The 21,915-nt window shown below is 40.4% G+C and overlaps 1 protein-coding gene across 6 annotated transcripts in view; it reads right to left on the reverse strand.

Moving 5' to 3' along the window:
• Positions 1-6,629: 6,629 nt before the first annotated feature.
• Positions 6,630-21,915, reverse strand: part of spag9a (sperm associated antigen 9a) — a 29,530-nt gene continuing 14,244 nt past the window's right edge. For all 6 annotated transcript variants that reach the window (XM_079646460.1, XM_079646457.1, XM_079646458.1 and 3 more), the window contains 19 exons: positions 21,793-21,844; positions 20,517-20,647; positions 20,148-20,204; positions 18,652-18,816; positions 17,665-17,794; positions 16,813-16,902; positions 16,606-16,716; positions 16,315-16,495; positions 15,668-15,883; positions 14,956-15,166; positions 14,340-14,453; positions 13,663-13,743; positions 13,492-13,559; positions 12,047-12,195; positions 11,730-11,901; positions 10,898-11,011; positions 10,267-10,443; positions 9,529-9,666; positions 6,630-8,804 (listed from right to left, as the gene is read on the reverse strand). In XM_079646460.1, coding sequence (XP_079502586.1) covers positions 8,686-8,804; positions 9,529-9,666; positions 10,267-10,443; positions 10,898-11,011; positions 11,730-11,901; positions 12,047-12,195; positions 13,492-13,559; positions 13,663-13,743; positions 14,340-14,453; positions 14,956-15,166; positions 15,668-15,883; positions 16,315-16,495; positions 16,606-16,716; positions 16,813-16,902; positions 17,665-17,794; positions 18,652-18,816; positions 20,148-20,204; positions 20,517-20,647; positions 21,793-21,844 — 2,476 coding nt within the window. In that variant the 3' untranslated portion in view covers positions 6,630-8,685. The remainder of the gene's footprint in view (positions 8,805-9,528; positions 9,667-10,266; positions 10,444-10,897; positions 11,012-11,729; positions 11,902-12,046; positions 12,196-13,491; positions 13,560-13,662; positions 13,744-14,339; positions 14,454-14,955; positions 15,167-15,667; positions 15,884-16,314; positions 16,496-16,605; positions 16,717-16,812; positions 16,903-17,664; positions 17,795-18,651; positions 18,817-20,147; positions 20,205-20,516; positions 20,648-21,792; positions 21,845-21,915) is intronic.

Consider the following 21,915-nt stretch of genomic DNA (forward strand, 5'->3'; position numbering starts at 1 on the left):
ACTTATCAACACGTTCTACTGAATAAACAGCCCCTACAGAGCACAGTATAATTAACCAGAATCAACATGTCTGATGTCTCACTTTGCACTATGTTCATTTGCATGTTAAAATAATGTATATCGACAAACAGAAGTCATGATATAGAAATTGTAATAATTACTCTTAATTGTGCTAGAACTCAGTTGAGAAAATGTGTGAATAGTCTTTCCCTCGAGCACTGATTATATGAGCTTTACATTCACTGAATTATATCCATCTATACTTGATCATGCAGTATGTTTTAAGCTGATTATTGGAGAACGTGAAACAGACTTACTTTTTGCATTGCTAATTGATTATTCTATGGATCTCCTGTTTTTGACAAGCATTAACTGACTCTGCGTGTGGTATCCTGCTGCGTCACCAAGCTAAAGCACATAATCAAGGTACTTCATTAAAGGTCATTTTTAGCTGGAAATGTTTTAATTGTATATTACAAATGTAGCCCTACATACATTAGTCGTATTAATTAACCTTTCATCAACGGAGCCAATGCATTTAGAGATTTAGGACCATGGGGAAAAAACGTCAGTGAGATCCAGACTAATCAGTATTAATCAGCAATGCATCACTTCTAAAGAGATCCCTCCAGAGGCTGCAGGTCACTAACAACATATTCACACACACACACACACACACACACACACACACACACACACACACACACACACACACACACACACACACACACACACACACACACACACACACGCACAAACACACACACACACACACACACACACACACACACACACACACACACACACACACACACACACACACACACACACACACACACACACACACACACACAAAAGATCTGTCAGCTGCCTTTGAATGATAGGATATGTCAATATTTCCATGGGCTTCTCTCCTGGGTCTTCAGATGAGCGTGGCATGGGAGGGCCCATGGGAAAGGTCAGTGCAGCTCAGAGCCCGGGTGGAGCTTCATCAAATACAACACTGAGGGATCAAAAGCTAGGATGTAGCCCAACAGTGAGACCTCTCTGTGGGGGGTCTAAAGGATCCTGGAGAGCTGGAGGAGATGGAGGAGATGGAGGATGATGAAAGACAACAAGGAGATGTGAAATAAGGGAGGGTGTTGTGGAACAGCCTGAAAGAGAAGTGGAGGAGTTTGGGAGGATAGACATCAGGGACATGAGCAGGAAGTGGCAGCCTCGCACCGCTGGGCACATTGTGAGTCACCTGTATGTCCACGGCTTAATTATTCACATACAGTATGCAGAAGCACAACCCATATTTTTCCATTTCACAGGAAATTACCTGAGCGTAGGCTTTAGTGTTACACCAACTTGTCCATTACCTTGTAGAAAGGTGCAGTTTGACTTTGTCATGTTATATTTGGAATTAAATCCAAAGAATTGGACATAACCCACTCTTTTTCAAATCAAAAAGGGTTATTTACTTTCCCTGTTTGTGTGATGGTATTATGCTAAATATGAGAGTTGCTAGCTGGTACATTTTGGACAGAGCTTGTTTCTCTGTTTTAAGTATTTTTGCTAAGCTAACGGCTATTGGATACATTGCTATTTATAAATCAGGCAGTGTAGTCCTTTTGATCTTCCTTTTCTATAGCAAGAATGCAAATGTATTTGACAAATGTATTCGTTTGGATATACTAAACATTTATTTTGGCATAACTAGGGTGCATCTTGGTTATCTATTAATGTACTCATGCTTAAAAGCAAAATCCTACACACCAAGAAGTGTATGATTTTTTAAATATAAAGCTGGATAGCAAAAGTGCAATTATTGTCAGGAATTGTTCATGACAGCTTTAAGTGCCTCTGCATACATAACTACCATGCCTATGAATCATACAATTCAAAAGAGAAGCTGAGAGTGACTCATTCGACTAAAATCCTCCAGTGGCTGCCTGCATGCAGAAACACAACAGTGCAAAAAGAAATGACAGAGACAGAGAGGGAGGAGGAGAGCAGCAGGGCTACGTCACCGATGAAAGAGTAATCAGACCCTTGGGGCAGAGGGGATGAATAAAGGAGGAGTGTGGGTAATATTACCCACATCTCCCTACTGCTTGTGGCCGACTGTCGTGTCTTGCTGGGCAGTGATGTCACTCACAAACACACACGTATTTAAAGAGCGGCACACACTGCAGATGCTAAATTATTAAACATATAAGATATTTAAACTGATTTACTACGCCCCTAATAGGTTTTTTTCTTCTTCTCCTAGGTGGATGCAAAACATGCACCCAAATTCTGGGAAAAACGACCCATTTCTAACATCTAAAGTCCAAATTCAACATTAACAGAAAGAGAAAGAGGGCAGCAGACATAAGATTCAGGTTTCCTCCTATTCTGCAAACAAGGGTTGACCGCACACTACAAAAGCTGTACCTAAATATAGTAAAGGAGAAGGAGAGAGAGAGAGGAAGAAAGAGGACGAGGATCTGACTGGCTTGCACCCATATACAGGTATAACCTCTGCCTCACTGCTAGCGCATGGTGTCTCACTAAACTGTGTCCCCACTTTCAGTACCCTCAGCACTTTAGTCATTTGCTATAAATAGGCCTTCACACAAACACCTCAGCCAACAGCCCATTTCGCCTGTCTACTTTCATTTTCAGCTAATGAGATTTCAGCGGTGATGAGACTTCACCTGCGGACCGGCGTTGTGTTGACGGTGTGCAAAGCACGCTCTGAGAAGCCTGTGTTGCGGTGCTGTATTGGCTCAGAAAATGCTTAGCCCAACCCATCACGGTGAAATACTGCGCACCTCCATGGGAGGGCCAAGGGCACTCTCACCGGGGCCGGGGGAAGCTTTTAAATCATACACGCCATCATAAGGTGCACACACACACTTGGACACACATTTATGGTCAAAGGCACACACTGTAGACACAGACTGTTCTGTTGTCTTCTAAACGAAAAGACACCAATGCTATTTGTAACGATATTGTAGCTCATTATAAGAGTTAAAGGCCATTCAAGCTAATTGTCTGCCATTTTTTGGATGTAAAAGAAAAGCATTTGTAATATTATAATCTTCTAGATTAAAAAGCTTCACTCTGTTGGTGTAGCAGTAATTGACTTTGTGCTGCTGTAGCTGCTGTATCTATAGCAAGCAGCAGAGGGCTATCTGGAAATGTAAACACAGGAAGAAGAGCCTTGACTGTGTTCAGAAAGTCAGTGTTACATATTACATTACATTACATGTCACTTGTTAGACTTGTATCCATATACATTAATATACATGATGAACATGTTTTAATTCAAATGTACTAAATAAAAACAAAATACTACACTATCTCTCTCCTCAAGCCTGAAGGAAGAATACTTTTGAGTCTGGGTAAATATAAAACACACACACGCACACGCACACGCACACGCACACACACACACAGTTGTTGTTGACCAAGCCTTCCAGCTGCACTTCCTGTAGGGGGGAGTCCTGATAATATGTATATATTTTCCACTCCAGTGTAATCTGCCGGGCCCCCTCTCTCTTTTAACTTCATCCTTTCCATTTTCGTTTCAACAACTGTTTATAGACCACTTGGATTTCTCACCTTCCCCACTTTGCTTTCACCCAGCCTGCTTAACCACTAGCCAAAAAGACTCAACAAACTGCTACACAGCTATTTAAGAATACAGCCTCCTTGAAAATAAACAAACTGCACATCATTAAAGCTTTCATAAAAGGTACTTTTGGTCAGAACACAACATGTTATGAGAGAAACAACAACTCATTCTTCTTTTCTTCTGGAGAAAGGTTCCTGTTCTCCTTGAAGTTCTCTTCCTGTCACTGATGTGTACCAAGCTAAGAACCATAGATGAGAACTCCCACTTCATCAAACTAAGAAAGAACACAAAAGGGACCTCCTCGTGATGAGTGAAGTATGTTTTTTTTTTAGCAACAGAGAGCAAGGCTCCTCATAATAGTTTCTCTTTGACGAGGCTTTATGGATCTGAAGACAGAGGGTGACACACAGAGGGCATCAGGGAGTAACAGTTCAATCAGGAGAGACGTGATGTATGGAATACATGTTTATTATCGGGTCACATTATATAAATGAAACATAATGATGACAGTTTATAACAAGTGAATGAAATGGTGTTTGGCGATTAGGCCCAGGTTTTGAAGGATGTCATTCAGGAAGGGAAGAACCGTTTCCGATGAACCCCCCCGGGTCTAGACACTGGTGGTGGTGATAAGTGGTTAGGTCCGGTTGGAAGGGAGAAGGTTAAGCTTGGTCCTGAGTTGGAAGCAGGAGGCGAAGGGGTGGAGGAGGGTTGCGCGTTGACACCTGGAAGACAGCTGATGGAAAAGGGGAGAGCATATATAGAGGGATTAACAGGTGCGATGATTGGGCTTGTGAATGGAGGGAAGTGATAGGTTAGCTGAGGAGTGGCGCTCCCTATCCTTTAGTGAAGGGAGCGAGTATTGCCATGACGCGCAATACGAAGTGATAGGTCTTCCTGCCTGAACTTGCGCTGAGCTTCATTTTAACTCTCCTCCACATATTGGGGCCTGTTTGGCTCATGTTACTGTTATCTGTGTCCCTGTAAAGCTCCATGCTAAACAGTTAGCATAAAGAGCAGCGACACAGCCATTTTAAACTTGTTTTTGTTATCCCTGCAACATTAATGTAAAGTAGCCATAAAAGTTGAATCTCGCTGCTTCATCTTTATAAAAATGGATCATCCAAACTGTAGGTCTGCCTGCCTTTGAATCTGAAGACGGCAACATCAGCCGAGGCTTTCAAACTCCTGTTTAAAAATGGATCTACAATCTGTAACTGAAAGTACTTTTTGTCCCCTTCCCCTCCATCAGACACAGACACAGGAAGTTAGGATCAGTTCTCCCATCCAAGCTGAAATGCAGCACATGCCTGGCATTTCAGAGTCTCAAGAATCCCCCATCTGGACTGCAACTCACTCTGTGACGTCAGAAAGCTCTTTGTATGTGTGAGCAGGCCTCACCGCCAGCCCACGCATGGCGGAGGAGGAGGAGTGGGTGAGGTGGGATGGAGGGATGGAGGTGGGCTTTACGCTGTGATGTAATTTGATGGAAACTGTTATGTGTGGTGATGCTGCATCTTACAGCAGCATTGAGCGACACAGCCTCCTACCGGCTGAAGAAAAGATGAGCACAGCACAGTGTATCTGACCGGGACAATATGTTTGTGTTGCCTCCTTCAATTTAGCAGCAGTGTTTCCTCATCCTGGGCATCAACAAGCATATCTTATTCAAACAGTTTATGTATATTGAATATTGAGATCAAATGTTGAACATATTGCGTGGAAGTTTCATACTAATTCTTTGATTGTTGTGTGACCTAATAATCACATGAGTTTACTTAAGCTGTAACGAGATGATGGAACATAAAAGCCTGGCCCACAATGAAGCCTGACATTCCACAAAAGGCATTATGTCCTTTGTTACCGAGATGATAATCTTATCTGAATGTGACCGCTGTGGAACTGAGAGGACACTCAATTTTGGAAAATGAACCTATAGCGCCATCCGCTGGTGATATGGGTACACCTCTTGTGTTTTTAAATTGTTAGCATTACAATGTGACTTGTCAGTTTAAGCAATGAGCTATCTTAAAATCTGAACTGAGTATTCGTCCTTAGGCCTGTACAGTAGGTAGTGGGATGGATTTTAGTTACAGTGTCACAAATATTTCTTCAGATAAGCACATAAGACACCCAGTAAATGGCATGCAGTTACAGAGGACGTGTTGAAGGAAGAACAGTGGAATGTTCAACTTTTCCTTTTATGATGAAATGTCATAAGTTTAGGTTTAGAATATATTAAATGCTTAACATTTGGTAGATGGCTTCAATCTGAATCAAATCTTGATTGGTGCAAGAAAGTCTATTAAATCTTCTTTTCCCAATAGAGCTCCGCCAGATTAAAACCTTTAAAAAAGACAAAAACACTAAATGTTTGTGTTCATAAGACCTCATTACTAATGTTGTAGTTGATTAAAAAATACAATTTCAACTCACATTTGTGTTTGTGCAGATACATTTGGGTTTCTGGAGCGCCTACCAATAACCAACAGTCATGTCATATTATAGTATTCTATAAAAAAGTTTTTTTTTTAATTTTTATTAAAAAAGAACCATATAAAAGGCTTTGGTATAGTAAGCCATAAAAAGCCACAGTATTTCATTAAAGGTCATAAAATAATAATAAATAAGGGTGAACCTGCACGCTGCGACCTGCCAGAAAGGTTTGTTGTCTGTGTTGTTATTAAAATGTGTGCCACAATGGATCCTTGTCTGTTATCTGCCTACGGTCGTAGATAAACTGAACCTCAAATATATGTAAACTGTCACATAAAAAAAAAAGCCATTGAAACGCTCAAAACATTTTTTAAAAGTATGTCAAAAAACGTCATAAAGAACACATAGCATAGTATGCCACAGTAAAGTATATCAGATGGTATGACAGTGTTGACGCAGGCCTCTGGTTTGTGAACATTCAAACATGTAAAGTATGAACCTGAGAGGAAAAACATAATATTTCACCTTCGACCCTCTTCGTGGTAACGGTATTTTTTTTCTTCAATGAAACACATGATCACAGAAATGTCTCCATGAAACTGAGTTTAATAGATTGTTAAAAATAAGGCTATGATGCTGTTTTAGCAAACATTGACCAGGAGGAATCACTGTTATGGCGTCCAGAGAGGCACCGGGTTAGTGTGACTAGTCTCTGGAGTATTACAGATGGACAAACAGTGAGCACACATACACCGCACATTTCAAAATCAAACACACACACTGGAAATTGTGTCCTGCGTTCAAACTCCTACATGTACACATGTACTGTACACACAAACACCACCCAAAACGGTGGCAATACACAGACTGAGCTGAAAACATAGCAGTGTCCTCTTTTTAAAAAAACACAAAAAACAAAACATGCATAGCTTAGTACATGAATCTTGATCGGAAAGCTATTGTTTGCACACTTTATGTCATGGTTTGTCAAAAATGTCCAACATGATTACATTGAAATTGTTTATTTGTCCATTATTAACAATCATTCAAACCCATCTGACTATTATTTTTTACAATAGCCTATTTTGCTCATGTAGAAAGTTACATTCTGAACCAAGGTAGGCTCGTCAACAAAGGAAATAAATACTGGAATGGCAACAACAAAATAGAAAGTTACTATTTTAAAATGGACTGGAGACCACTCTTGGTCCAACTTAAAATATAAAAAACAATTAGAACACCTGCTTATATTGACATTTTGCAAATAAAAGTGTCTCACGCATGAATACAAAACACAAACAATGAATTGCCTTCCAGTCCTTCAAATGCATTTGTAACAACAAAACAAGGAATGATGAAGCAATCAGGAAGTCTCCCTTTAGTGCTGTGCGCATGTCCGTCAGAAGGTGCTACACAAAAAATGTTTAGTCAGATTTCATTATTCAAGCTTATTTCCCAGTAAAATGACACCCTGAAAACAACACCCTTCAATTATCGAATACGTTTTAGGTTGGAATGATGAATCAAATTATAAGTCAGTTTCACGGTGCTTCTTCTTTCGTCCTTTGGGTACTGGGGTGCTACAAGTTTGTACATTAGTTTCCTTCACATGATTAGAACATAGTGGTTTATAGAGTACAAAACTATGAGTGTTCTTCCAAACATCAACTTACATTTTAAAGTGCCAATGAGTTGAAGCACCAAGCTGGTGGCACGGACAGATTTTCCCCTAACACGACAAACAGGAGTATAGTTTGAAATGGTTCCCCCCATGTAGGCTAATGCTAACCTGCGCTACAGTGAGATGGTTATTGTTTTCAGTGTTAGCAGTGCCCAAACTGCTAAGACATTATTTAGGTGATTAAAAACAAACCAGTGGCCAATAGGACTTGGTTTCATTCAATATTAATACGACCTCTCAAGATGTTTAAGCACTTTTGCTGACCAAAAGCACATTTAATTTACCACTGGCAAGCTGCTTTCTAGTAATCAGACCGTACAGTTGAGTAATCAGCCTTAGAAAACACATTCAGAGAATTGAAATTTGACCTTGTAGGGAACATATTTTGACGCCCAGCCGTAATGGTTAAGATAATAAAAATGCTCATTGAATGCATACACACACACACACACACACACACACACACACACACACACACCTGAAGCTCACACAGAAAATGTTTTACAAATGTAAAATTCTATGTGTTCAATATAAAATATACTTCAGTTCAACTTTCTTCTCCCTTTTTTTTTTTAAAGCGCGTTTCCCTTTTACTTTCCATATCGATCCCTTTTTTAACATTTGGGAAACAAACGACTTCCATTCATTACCTGATCAAACTATGCTCACCGCTTTCTTTGCGCCAACTCAGCTTTTTCCCCAGAGTGCACCGGCTTTTCCAACATGCGACCCAGCAGCAGGGAACACTCGGACGGATTCCTTAAGTTAACACAAGCCTCACCACAACTCATTCAAATTCATAAAGAATAAACTGTACAAAACATGGACTAAAAATATTTTTGTTTTACAAAGTATTCAACTACTCAGGCATTAAAAACAATCAGTAATATCAAATTAAAAACTTGGAGGAGGACATGCAGGGGTTCGGTGGGCGGCACAACAGTCTGTGATTATTATTTCTTCAATCGAGAGAGTTTGACACCTGCCAGACGATGAGGTGGCTCCGCTCGACCTTGGTGGGCGGAGACTGCTGGCTGGCTGCTGGCTCTGATAAACCGTCCAACTCCCCGCCTTCATCACCTAGAGGGGAGGAGGACGATGTGTCAATCAAACGGCATAACAGTGGAGATGTGTAGCCTCTATGCACCAGCTAAATTAGCTTTAAAAGGTCCCCTATCATACTGTTTTTCACCAATATATTATAGGTCTCAGACATATATACAAACATGTCTCTGAAGTGTTTGGCTCGAAACACCAAACAGATCATTGCAGCATTACCCATAATCCCCTCTGTTTCAGCCCTGTTTCAAAAGTGCTGATTCTGTGTCTGTTACTTTAGATGAAAATAAGGAGCCCCTCCCCACGCCCCTCTGAGAGATATTTGGTTAGAAAGAACACAATGGTGCTCTAGGGGGAGATTCAGGTGATAAGGGGGGGGGGGGGGTACCTTGGTTGGTGATTGGCTAATGGTTACACAAGCCAAAAAATCTTTATGACATCATAAAGTGGCCAAAATCTGATCAGCTCATTTTCAGACAGGTTTTTATATAAATGGATCAGGACAAAAAGAGAGAGAATCTTTTTTCCTGAAACTTCCAGATTCTCTTGACACAGAGGAGACACATGTTGATGTATAAAATACATGAAAAAGTGGATTTTGCATAATAGGTGACCTTTAAGTCAGAAAGTAGTCTAGTAAACATTATTGTTAAAGTAGATTCTGATTCAACCGTTAATATTTAGGATTAAACCAAAAGGAAATGCAACTTGTGTATACACTTCGTTAATGCTGTGACATACTCACCCATTCTGAAGTCAATGTACCCTTCTCCTCCACTCATCACCAGGAAGGTTTTGGGCTCAGAGGTTGCTGTGTCCGAGGATTCAGAGGGGGGTTCATCAGAGCCCGAATCTGCACTGCCGGGAGGGGGCATCGCCTGACCTGTGACACAAAAACAAAAACAATTACACTAATAAAAAAGACATTAAAGTAAGTTTTCTTTTTACAGTAATGAGGAAGCTATAATCCCAAAGCATCGGCCCTGTTTACTACATAAACAGCATCAATCATTGACAGGATCATTTGCATTATAAAAGGTGATTATATGCTGGAATTGATCCACTGTCTTCACGATCAATTCATGTGCATATTTTCTTGGTTTATCATATGAAATGTCAAAGTAGTTAAAAAACACATCCATGATAACGTCTTCAAATGTCTTGTTTGATCTGATAAACAGTGGAAGTCCCATAGATATTTAATTTGCAATGTTATAAAACAGAGAAAAACCACAAATGATTAAAATGTGAGAAGTTGCAACAAACTTTTTTTTTTGCTTGCAGACATTTACCATTATTCAAAATGGTGGCAGAATAGATTTGATCTGATTGTATTTATCGATGCAGCTCCACAAACATAAATAAATTGCCTATTGGTTTGTAAGATCTTATCTGATGCACATTGCAGGCAATATTCAATGGTTTATGGTTAATAATTATGCAGTGTTGTTCACAGTTTCTGTCACTTGCACTTCCTGCTTACCTGGCACGGTGACAAAGAACTTGACAGCATCTCGGTGTCCGTGGAAACACAGCTGGGCGTGAGCCATGGAGCAGTACGGCACACAGCTGCCCTGCACGGCACCGTCTGAACCGTCATCACTGTAAACCCGCACAGCACTGCCGGGACGAATTGACACTATTCCCGTTGTCTTATTGGCTGCAGGATACGAAGGATATAATTGTATTTTATATAATACAAGAAGGACAAGGAAGCACAAACACACACTCACACAGACATATTTATGGTGACACTGATTTCCTATCCTTAAAACAAGACAAAGCAGGGTTTTGAGCAGAGCTGCCTGTAGGTTTGTGTCAATTTGCTGTCATTGTTTCTATAAGCATAACTAGCACATTATTAGCCACACAGTGTCATTGTCACATTTTGCCAAAACTTAAAATGAATGAAAAACAACAGCTTCTTCTCAAAAGTCAAACATCATTTGGAAGGAAAGAGAAATAAATAAGTTCTTTAAAAGAAAGGGATATTTAGTCGAACTGCACAGGAAGTCCAGTTCATAAAGCACACACACGTGTATTCAGTAAATACCTATTTGAACATTAACTTAAAAATAAATCCTTCTGAAAACTAAGGTGCAGGTGTGTGTTACCTTCAGACAGCGGGATGGAGATGATGACGCCGTTTCCTGTTCCCACCCAGAGCCGGCTGCAGGACACCATCAGAGCTGTGATCCTCACAAAGGAGAAGCCCAGTTTACCCGTACCTGCAACACACAGAACACACACTTATTTGTTGTTTCACTCCATGTGATCTTGAGGAAAGAGTTCTGTCTGTACCTGAAATATACATATGCTGCTTTCTAAATAACAAGAATGTAAAAAACAAACAAACATGTGGATTTCTGAAGGACGTAACTAGTACTACACACATCCTTTACTCAAGTAGAAGTACAGATACTCATGTTTAAAAATACTCTGGTAAAAGTACTGACTAAAGTTCTTTACTCAAGCAAAAGTAAAGAGGGCTTCGATATGTACTTAAGTAAAAAGTACTCATAACTACCAACTGTTTTAAAGAGTACCTGACCTCCCTTTATATTAATAGAACAATAATGTCATTGTTAGCTAATGAATGTTTCCATGCTGAACAACGGCAACATGACAACATTTTCATTGGTCCCTCTTTTTTTAGAGAAGACCAGGAAATGATGGATACACGGATTGTGTTCAAATCAATAGATGACTCTAAATAATAATGATTAGGCCACCAAACACAACAAGTAAGCAGCCTGTTTTGAAAATGTAAGAAGTAGAAATGACAGGTATTTGTGTTAAAAATGTAAGAAGTCAAAGTAAAAAGTCGTCAGAAAAATAAGTAGTGGAGTAAAGTACTGATACCAGAAACATGTACTTAAGTACAGTAACGAAGTATTTGTACTCCACTACTTCCCACCTCTGGTAAGGAGAATAAAATGTGCGTACCCAACATCTTGCTGACGTAGGGCTCGATGTCCACGTCTTGGAGGTGCTGGTAGGTGTGGGCGTGAAACAAGCGTAGCGTTGAATCCAGTCGGATGGACACCCAGATACCGTCCCCCACCCAGGCCAGCTGCCGCACCTGACTCTCCTTACGAGGATGGGCGTCAAACGACTTCTGCTCAGACACCACGGGATGAGAATGTGTCGTTATAATATTGTAGGATTGGATTTATGTCACGATAAAACATATTTTAGATGAAATTAACGCAACCCAATATTCTGTTTCGAGTGAGATTTAAGTCATATATTGACAGCTGTACCTCTATCCTCATGGCCTTGGGCTGGATGATGTAGATCTTGTTCCTGTAGCCGCACCACACCTTGTCGTAGACCACCGTCATGCAGCGGATAGAGTGGTGAGGCCGGCCCAGGTCCAACAGGTGGTAGTTGGTTAAATCCCACTGACCGTCTGCGTGGGAGGAACACAAATACTTTATGATCTTTGGTGCATAACATCAGAAGATACAACCTAATATCTTCAAAAGTGTAAATACTGTTTTAAAAAGTGTGAAATGACTTCTTTAGGTATATATATAAAAACATTTTTTTAAAGATGCCACATGCCAGTTTTTAAAGTCAAGAAGACAAAAATCATTCACTGTCTTTTTGGCCGATAAACCGTTGGAATAAAAGTCATTTCTCCTCCTTGACGTTCAAAACTGGGACGCGCTGCCCTTTGAGATTTATATATAGATTATATTTACTGGACTTTGGGTTTAACACTCCAATATGAAATCGTATTGTTGAGACTTAACCTCCTTTACCAAATAAAAACCTTCTGATTTCTCTTCTTCAAATTGCTGAAACTTGACAAATATTTACCAAATGATATTAGAATGAACTGAGACAATATGAACCATGTATATTGACCGTAATTTTCGGACTACAAGCCGCGCCTTTTTTCCCATTTTTCGACGCTGCGGCTTATAAAACGGTGCGGCTAATCTATGGATTTTTACAGCTAACGGCCACTAGGGGACCTCCTAAATCTATGGATTTTACAGGTTACAGTCCACCACCTTTAACTCTATGGGCTCTATGGCCGGTCCGCACCCCCCACCTGTAAGCAGCGGGCTCCAGCAGGAAAAGCTGGAGGCCGGAAAAGATTGAGACAGGTAGCGCGCAAAAGTAAAAGTGGAACCGAGAGTGGTACGAGAGACAGAACGAGAGCAAGACAGACAGACATTACGAGAGCGAGACAGTTTGTCCCCGTACCACTGGTTGAAAACCACTGCTGTAGATCACTGCCGGTACGTGCGCTGGGAGCGCACCGTTTAAGTTTGAAAGTTGAAAAGTTTGTGTGTCTGAAACGCTATGTGATACAGTACAGTTTACACAGCACATGTTCTGTAGCTACTATTGCACTAAATGCTAACACTTGAATACGTTATGCAAATATGCAACTTGTTTGTTGAAATGTTAATAAATGGGAGCTTCCTCAAACAGCCATCTCTTTCCCGACAATCCCCTCTGTGCACGAACCCTTACATATGGTAATTAAACATTAAAACAGCTGCGGCTTATAGTCCAGTGCGGCTTATATATGTACACATCATTCAATTTAGCTGCTGCGGCTTATATTCAGGTGCGCCTTATAGTCCGAAAATTACGGTATATCAACCTGAGAAGACTACAGGATATTCAAATGGTCATATTTCTGCATGTTGTCTGTGAAAACAAAGGGCGCTATAACCCACAGACTCACCGATGCTTCTGTGGAAAATTGCTAATGTCCCGTCAGCCAGAGCCACCAGGACTCTCCCTTTAACGTGCCTGTAAAGAGAGAGGAACACACCATGTTCACACACTTAGTCCTGTATTATGTACCAATCTAGATTTGTTGTGTTTGTCTTTGAAAAACGACACGTGTACTCACACTATGCCGAGGATGGAGTCTTTCAGCTTGATGGCATGGAGACACTTCCTCCATCGAGCCACAGCCGAGTGCACGTACAGACTGAGGAGGGGAGAGACAGAGAGACACCAAAGGCTGATCAGAGGGCAGCCATGGCTCACGAGTGGGTTTATTGAACTCAATTGTACAATTAGAGCTGGAAGTATGACTGTATGGACACATGTTCCAAAACAAGAACAACAACTGGACTAAAACCAGCCTGATCTTCAGTCCCATATTAAAAAAGCACTGTTAATGTTCACTAAAACAAGCACTCGTGATATTTGTTCTGTGAGCGCCTGCCTTATATTTGGCCGCTGCCCTCTATTAGTTTTGTATTTCTGTTGTACCTATATGTTCACTTTGTTTTATGGGGTTTTGTATTGTTGCATCGACTCAGTTGTCTTGTGTCTTATCTGTCGGAGAGAAATCTGTATTTAATTTATTTTTATTATCATACCTTTCACCTCCTTGTGTCCATGTACCTTTAAAGTTCTTAACAAATATTCTGAGGGGAATTTCTTGTCGTTTCTTTTTAACTTGTGATGTGTCATTTTGTAAAGCACTTAGAGCTGCCTGTGTTGATGAAAAGTGCTATATAAATAAAGCATCATTATTATTATTATTATTATTATTATTGTGTCTGCTCTGCTGCTCACCATCCGTTCTGAGCTCCCAGCCACATGGTGGGCAGGGCGCTGCTCATTCTCAGGACTTCCCCGTCTGACGGCTCCGATTCTTCTGGAAAGGATTCCCCGTCGTACCCGCAGCCCCTAGATCAGCAGGCAGAAGATGCACAAGTGTTTTTACTTCATACAAAAATGTAACTATATGTTTTTCATTTGGTTTGTAAGCAAACACAGAAAGAATAACAATGGCTGATTTTCCCAAAAAACTTAGTTAGAGGGATAAGTATGGGCCAAGTAAGAACCAATTCAATCAATAGAGATGAACCATTGAATGTAAAACTATTGGCTACGGACTGACATTCAAGCACATCAACTCGTATTAGAAAGTAATAAAGTACTTTAAAGGCCCGTTGATAATTAAGGAATGTAGCTGATTCTGTTTTTGAGGCTTTGTTTGAACTGTAGAATCATTTAAGTGTTCAAATCATAAAGGAAAACTATGTCGGGGTCACACTGGACGAGGAAGCACTTTACTTTTGACGTTTACTTATAAACAATATGTTATATATTACATAAATAAAGTGATTCTGATAAATGATTGAGTCTGACAGAGAGCGAGACTGGCAACAAGATCGCTGCTGCTCACCTCTGTGAGTTGGCAGAGGGGGAGTCAGTGGGCCCCACCCCCAGTGGGTCGGTGAACACGTGCTCGGTGTAGATACCCGGCTGGTTTTGATCCGCTTCCTGCTCCTCCTCTCCTTCTTCGCCCACACCAGTGTTAGCCTCCGTGGCTTCTGTTGCCTCTTCTGCAGCGGGAACGCCGTCATCTGCTGGACTCGTCTCTCTGGACAGCTCAACTGTGGGCATAAAATCAGATGTCAAACAAATAATACAGGTTTGAGTCAGAAATTCTCCCTGGTATAATATATTTGTATATTTAGCTAGTTCACAGGAGTAAATCACAGGCTACATCTTCAGCACTATAGGCACAGTAATTAATATTCTATGAGATAAAACTGTGATATCAGCATGAAATAAGAATATTTGGGGGAAAACAAATGATTTAAAACAAAGTAGAATACATAGAATATCATCACACAACTAGCATAGGAAGGTAACAAAATATAAAGAACAATATCCCAATATTCTTTACGGAATTATCATTTTCAAATGTAGTTGGAAGTTTGAATATTATCAGAAGTTTGTGAATTATCCAAAGTTTATCTATTGATTTAACTAGCACTGTGATACTGCCCCCTTGTGGATCCTTATATTGTTGCTGTTGGCCCCCTAAAGTGTGGGATGCAAGCAGTAAAACAATGAAGGACCCTCTTTACCCAAGCATTGTTTTTAATTACCTGAGCTAGAGATGCCGCTGTGTTCGGCCGGCTGGTCGGAGACGCCTACGCTGGCCGTCTGCGGGATGGCGGTGGTCCCCTCTGTTGCCACGGCACCGTCGCTGCCCGCAGAGCCCACACTGGCCACACTGCCGGCAAGAGACACCCTGTCACCCTGGACAGCCTCCGAGTCCTGAGGTACCTCCTCAGCTGCCGTATAGTCAGTCTCCAACACACCTGCAAACGCAAAGGACCTCACAGTCAAAACTCAGTGCTGATAGAAGAGGAGACATTATGTATTCAGTGATGACAAAGAAAATCACCATCCCATCAACAATCATCCATCCCACACTAACACAAATAAAGTTTTGACCAGTGGAGGGAAAAGTGGGCATTTCCCTAAAGGTAGGAAATAATCTACAAACAGATCTACAATTAGAAACATTTATATTCATAAATGAACTTAAGGGCATTTGTTTGTTGTTCTTGAGAGGCCACTTACAGCTATTGTTCAGTTGTATTGTTATTTTTGTATATCTATGTGATTTCGTATGGCTGCTACCTTGGCTAGGTTTCTGTTGTAAGAAATATTTTGACCTCAATGGGCTTACTCATAAATGTTTAAAACAAAAAGGCAGAACAAATAAATAAGTAATCACTCAGCCTACCTGGAACGCTGGCTATGCAGACGACGTGTGTGTTGCAGGCGTAGAAGCTGTCGAGCAGGTCAGAGGGCTGACTGGCATCCAGTACCATCACCTTGGTGGAGGAGTGGGTGCTGGTGCAGACCCACACCCGACTGGACGTCTCGTCCTGGAGGACCAGCTCCTTCTCCCCTTTCTCCGGATCCTTAAAGACAAACACTAAGATCAGCAAATAGACTCAACAGAATTTAAACCAAAATGTAAGCAAGATAGCTTTCTAATGTAATGCCTCTTTCTTGGATCACCTACTCTTACCTTGCTCTCTTGCTCTAAGTGGTTCAGGCTACTCTGAGAACCCTTTGTCTGCTTCACGAGCTCCGGTAACGTTCTCGCTCCGGATAAGTCGACCCCCGCAGCGCACCACAGCTGGGGAACAGAGACAGATACATGTCAGGGTTATTCAAGAAAAGGATACACTGTATTCTTCTTGTATTAAAGCTTTTAAGTCGTTGACTCGGGTACCTTCATAGAAGCATCTTTCTGATCCAGAGGTCTCAAGTATACCGGTACAGGCAATTTCATTTTGTTCTCCACTAGTCCACCATTTGCTACCTGTCAGGGTATAACAAGCACAGGCAAAGGGATGAGACTTTAAAACACATTATAACACACATTTAGATAAAGAAAGGCAACGTGATCAACACATCTTGATTTCAGTAACCAACCATGCTTTCTATGCTGATGTGTGTGTTTTGTTACACATCACTTTGGAAACAGACAAATAAGGTGTTTTTTTACAGGAACTAGGTTAAATAAAATGTCCAATGTGTTTTTTGTGTTTAGTATCCACTCATAGTTTTTTTTTTAAACTGTGCAAGGACTAGCTCTTGGTTTAGTAGGAAGAGGCTCAGGGCAGATGGCTCGCACTGCAATGCACTTGACCTGTCTTAAACACAACATATCGTCTATTTAATCGTTATCAGTCATATCTAAAACGTCTTGGTATCAGAATTTATAAGTCACTTCCTGATTTCAAGGGGATGGGGGAGGGGCACTACCCAGTCTGGCAGACGTCATTTACTGGCATTAACATGAACATAGAGCTCATATAGGGACAGAAAACAGAAACGACACATACATTCAAGAGTGTACATTTAAAGGACACAACAAATATTCCTACACATACTGTATGTCTAATCTTATATAAAGGTGGAGCACCATCTGGTGGACAACTTCAATTATTTTTTAATTTTTAAAGAAAGTGTAAAAACTGAACCAAACCAAATCACGGTGTAGAATAACAATGATTATACAATGAGGAAGAAAGGCCATAGATCCTCCTGTGTGAGTCATGTTCGAACTTTCATGTCCTACCTTGAATTTGCTGGGCAGGCTCCAACCGTGTGCGGTGACTCGTCCATCCTCCTTCTGCATGTGGGCCTTGACCTGTCGGTACTGAGCTCTCTTCTGCTCTTTACGGGATGGAGAGCTGCACAGGTCCTTTCTACAAGAAGAGCAAAGATAGAGAAATGTCATTAGCTGTCATGTATCTACCTACTAGATCAGGGGTGTCAAACTCAATTTCAAAACGGGCCAGCATTATGGTTGTACTCAAAGGGCCGGTTCTAACTTTAAGACTATATAAAAAGACATTTATAAATATTGAATATATATGAAATAACGTATTATATTACATTATTGCCTCTGCATTGGATTATTATGGGATAGGGTAATAACTTCAGAATTAACTACGTCTGAAAGCAGAAGTCTAGGGCAAATAATTGCAAGTCTCTTCAGTGAGAATGTCACAATATGATTTGAAAAGAAAAGCCACATTCTAAAAAAAAGAAGAAAAAAAAAGAAGCGATATTTTGAAAAAAAAATCTATTTATGAGAAAAATACTAATTCTAAGAAAAAGTCAAATTTGAGGAACATGTCATTTATGGGCAACGTGCTTCTGTAAAGTAGCATGTTACAGTATAATAAACATATTATATTCTTTGCAAGCTCTTGTGGGGCCACATAAAATGAAGTCGCGGGCCGGATTTGGCCCCCGGGCCTTGAGTTTGACACCCCTGCACTAGATGCTGTAGATACATGTGCATATTGCAGGCTTTTACGTGAAAATAATATTGTTAGAAATATATGTGGAATGAGTTATGAAGGACATCAAACCTATATTGCTTGCACTGCTTTTGAAATCTCAATTAATTGGAATATAATCAATGATTTTCTAGACCTTTTTGAGGTTTGTATTAATATACGCTTGACATATTGGGCCTTTTTCTGAATTTCAGCATGTTCAGCTCAATAAACTCCAAATGAAGCTGATCTACACATAACTCAGTTATTTGACTCACTCTTCATTGAGGAAGTCGAATGTCTTGGACTTTTCCGTGGGGAACTGGGAGAAGGTGCTGCTCCTCTTCACCATGCCGCCCGGGGCGTTGTACTTCATGATGGACTGGCACTCCACCTTCTTCATGGGGGGGGAACTGGAGGAGGAGCTAAACAGTCTGCTGAAGCTGCAGGTGGCAGAGTTACAGAAAGCCAAGGGCAGACAGGAGAGCAGGGACAAAGCAAGGAGGGGGGGGGGTCACCAACCAACCAGACAACCAAGGAAGTGACACCAACATTTACTGTACAATGCATGCTGGGAGTTCTGGAATAATTAAACTCTTCCCATCACATTTTACTGACTGTGAAATGATCAATGTTTTTTTAGCACTAACCCAGTTGTTTCTTTAGCACCAAGTGTCACGAGTATCTTAAGTGTCAAAGTAGATAGATTTACACTTAGCATGTATAATAAGCATGTGTAAATGCAAGTTTCAAATAAACAGATCAACAAATCAAATGAACGTGGCAGTTTCTGAAAATGCTGAATTAATGATTTCATAATGGAAGTTGAATCCTAGTTTCCACATCAACTATATAATGCAGAAATATCAAAACAATGCCGCAACACCAGGGCTGTGAATCGAGTCAAATATTGAATCCTGATAACTCGCAAATGAATTGCACACATTTGTTTCCGTTCTAAATGTAACTTCAATTGATATTTTTTCCAAATTCTTATCAACATGTGAGTGGGAAAATCTGATCGCTTTATACAAAATGTATCCTTAAAAACATGTATTTCTACTGATAACAGACTGAGCACTGATGCTTCTCCAGCAGTTTATGAGGGACTATTGAGCTGAAAGTCAAATAAAATACCACATGAGGTATTAGCTTACTGCTGGTTATTTTCAACCAATATATTAATGATGTCAACTAAAATAAGCCAAGTAAAAGAAAGAGACTTAATGTGTTAGAAATCCCTTCTAATTAAAATCCCTTCTAATTAAAATGCATCCTGATCTGCAGGTGACTTTAAACAAATCATGTACATGTATTCAGCCTGCTGCTGAGAGACAGTCCATCTGTAGCTCCCTATGAGCAGACAGAGTAGGAAAACATAAATAATAAAAAGGCACACAGCAGGCGGGAGGCAGGAAAGCCCGGGGGCACAAGGAGAGTCATATCTGAGCGATGTTTGATAACAACAACTGATGAGAGAAAGTCATGGATAAAGACACATCAAAGTTGGATCCATTTGTAATGGAGGAGCAGTTCTGTGTCAAGGGGGGGGGGGAGAAGAGAGGTTTGGCTGGGTGAATGTTTATTAAACCATCTTTACCTAGTGCTGCCAATTCAACAGCACATCCCAGGAAGAGAGAAGAAAAATATATTTGAATAGTTGCACGAAAATATTAGAGGAGGAGTTGACCTCAACAGACTGTAAACAAAAGAAAGCCCTGATCAAGATGGTTAAAGAAAGAAAGAAAGAAACATTACACTTGGGAGGACTTACAACTGCCAGATGCTGGATTTCTTTTTTTCTGACAGTGATGGATTTTCTCTCGAGGCCCTGGAGAAAAGACAAGATGATATCATGTTACCAAATGTCAGGGTCATTACACACAAGTTGAGGGCGTCTGAAAAATAATGATAAATGTTTGGTATGCTGCATGAGCCTTTTGGGCAGAAGCACACCATCTTTGTTTAATTCCTTCAAATATTATAATCATGTTTCATGGTCATAGTGTCAGTTTGATCATTGATTGATTTGAGTGAATACCACAGTCTAGCACAATCTGTGATCACACTCCAATAATAACCTTAGTGTAAACTATAATATCAGGATGTACGTGTGTAAATGTGCGGGCTGTTGATTCTGTACCGGATCATCTCTGTCCACCGCACAGCTTCCTGCAGCTCCATCAGCCTCTCTTTGTACTGGTTCCTCTCCATCAGCACTCTGGCCATTTCCACTCTGGTGAAGCGCTTCCTCTGGGCGGTAGGTACATCACTCTGTGGCAAAACATGATGAAACCCACACGTGACTACGCAGAAACACATTTATCAACAAGGGATTATAATTAGGGCTGTCAAACGATTAAAATGTTTAATCAGATTAATCACAGCTTAAAAATGTATTAATCATGATTAATCACCATTCGAACTATGTCCAAAATATGCCATTTCTTTATGTATATTGTTGTGGGAATGGAAAGATAAATGAAAGAAGGCAGATAAATCCATTTAACATACAGTAGCCTATGTATGTATGTTTATTATAACATTGTTCTGTGTGTCAAAATGAAAGACAGCCCACACCTCTATCACTCATCAAACCGTGGGGTCTTATTTCAATATGTGTTGATTTCTGTCAACACGTAATGTTGTATCGATGTATATAGAATTAACTACAGCAAAAGCATTCTCCGTCGGGACTTCCTGCAACAACACCACGCCGTTATCTTGATGCTGATTGGCCAGAAGAGATATTATCAAAGATGTTCTATTGAGAAGACGATCACTACCTGACAAAAGTTTTCAAAACCGTTTCTAGTCTTCGGTATTTCCAGACAAGTGGCTACTGAAATCAATCTTACTAACTGCTGTCTTTGCAATTTACTCCGCGAGTTGGCGGACATCGTTTTTCATGGTGGGGCTAAGCCATTTCTTGGTATGGCTGTAGCCTACCCCAGCGCTGCCACTGGTGGGATGTATGGGGCGGGCCATTCTGCACATGCGTTAAATGAGTTAACGCAATTAATTCAAAAAATGTATTACCGCCGTTAACGCGATAATTTTGACAGCATTAATTATAATACATCTTGAACGTCCGGTACAGACTCACTAAATGTTGCTATTTTTATTTTATTTATCCACCCTTTATTTATAGGGGGGACCCTATGATTTAGATTTGAAACATTTTGGATTGTGTTTTTTTAGATGTGTGGTTCTATTGTGTCTGTGATGCCTTTAAACCATTTGTTTCAAGACTAATGTAAGGTTAAGAGACATCACAGTGTTTTACCGGCATCTGAAGAATCTTATAGATGTTTTGATAATGATTTGGATAATATCCTGAGGAATTAAGAACTGTTTTGCTGGGAACATCAAGGCCCCATGCCCAATAACATCTTTGATTGCAGACAGAAACAACTCACGTCTTCCTCCTCTTTAGTTTTGCTTTTCACTTCCTCCACCTCCAGTCGTATTCTGGAAAACACCATTTATACAGGAAATGAATAAAGTAGGGACAAATATCCCATTAAAGAATCCAGTTCTGT

This window comes from Notothenia rossii, assembly GCF_949606895.1.
Source record: "Notothenia rossii genome assembly, chromosome: 8".
NCBI lineage: Eukaryota > Metazoa > Chordata > Actinopteri > Perciformes > Nototheniidae > Notothenia > Notothenia rossii.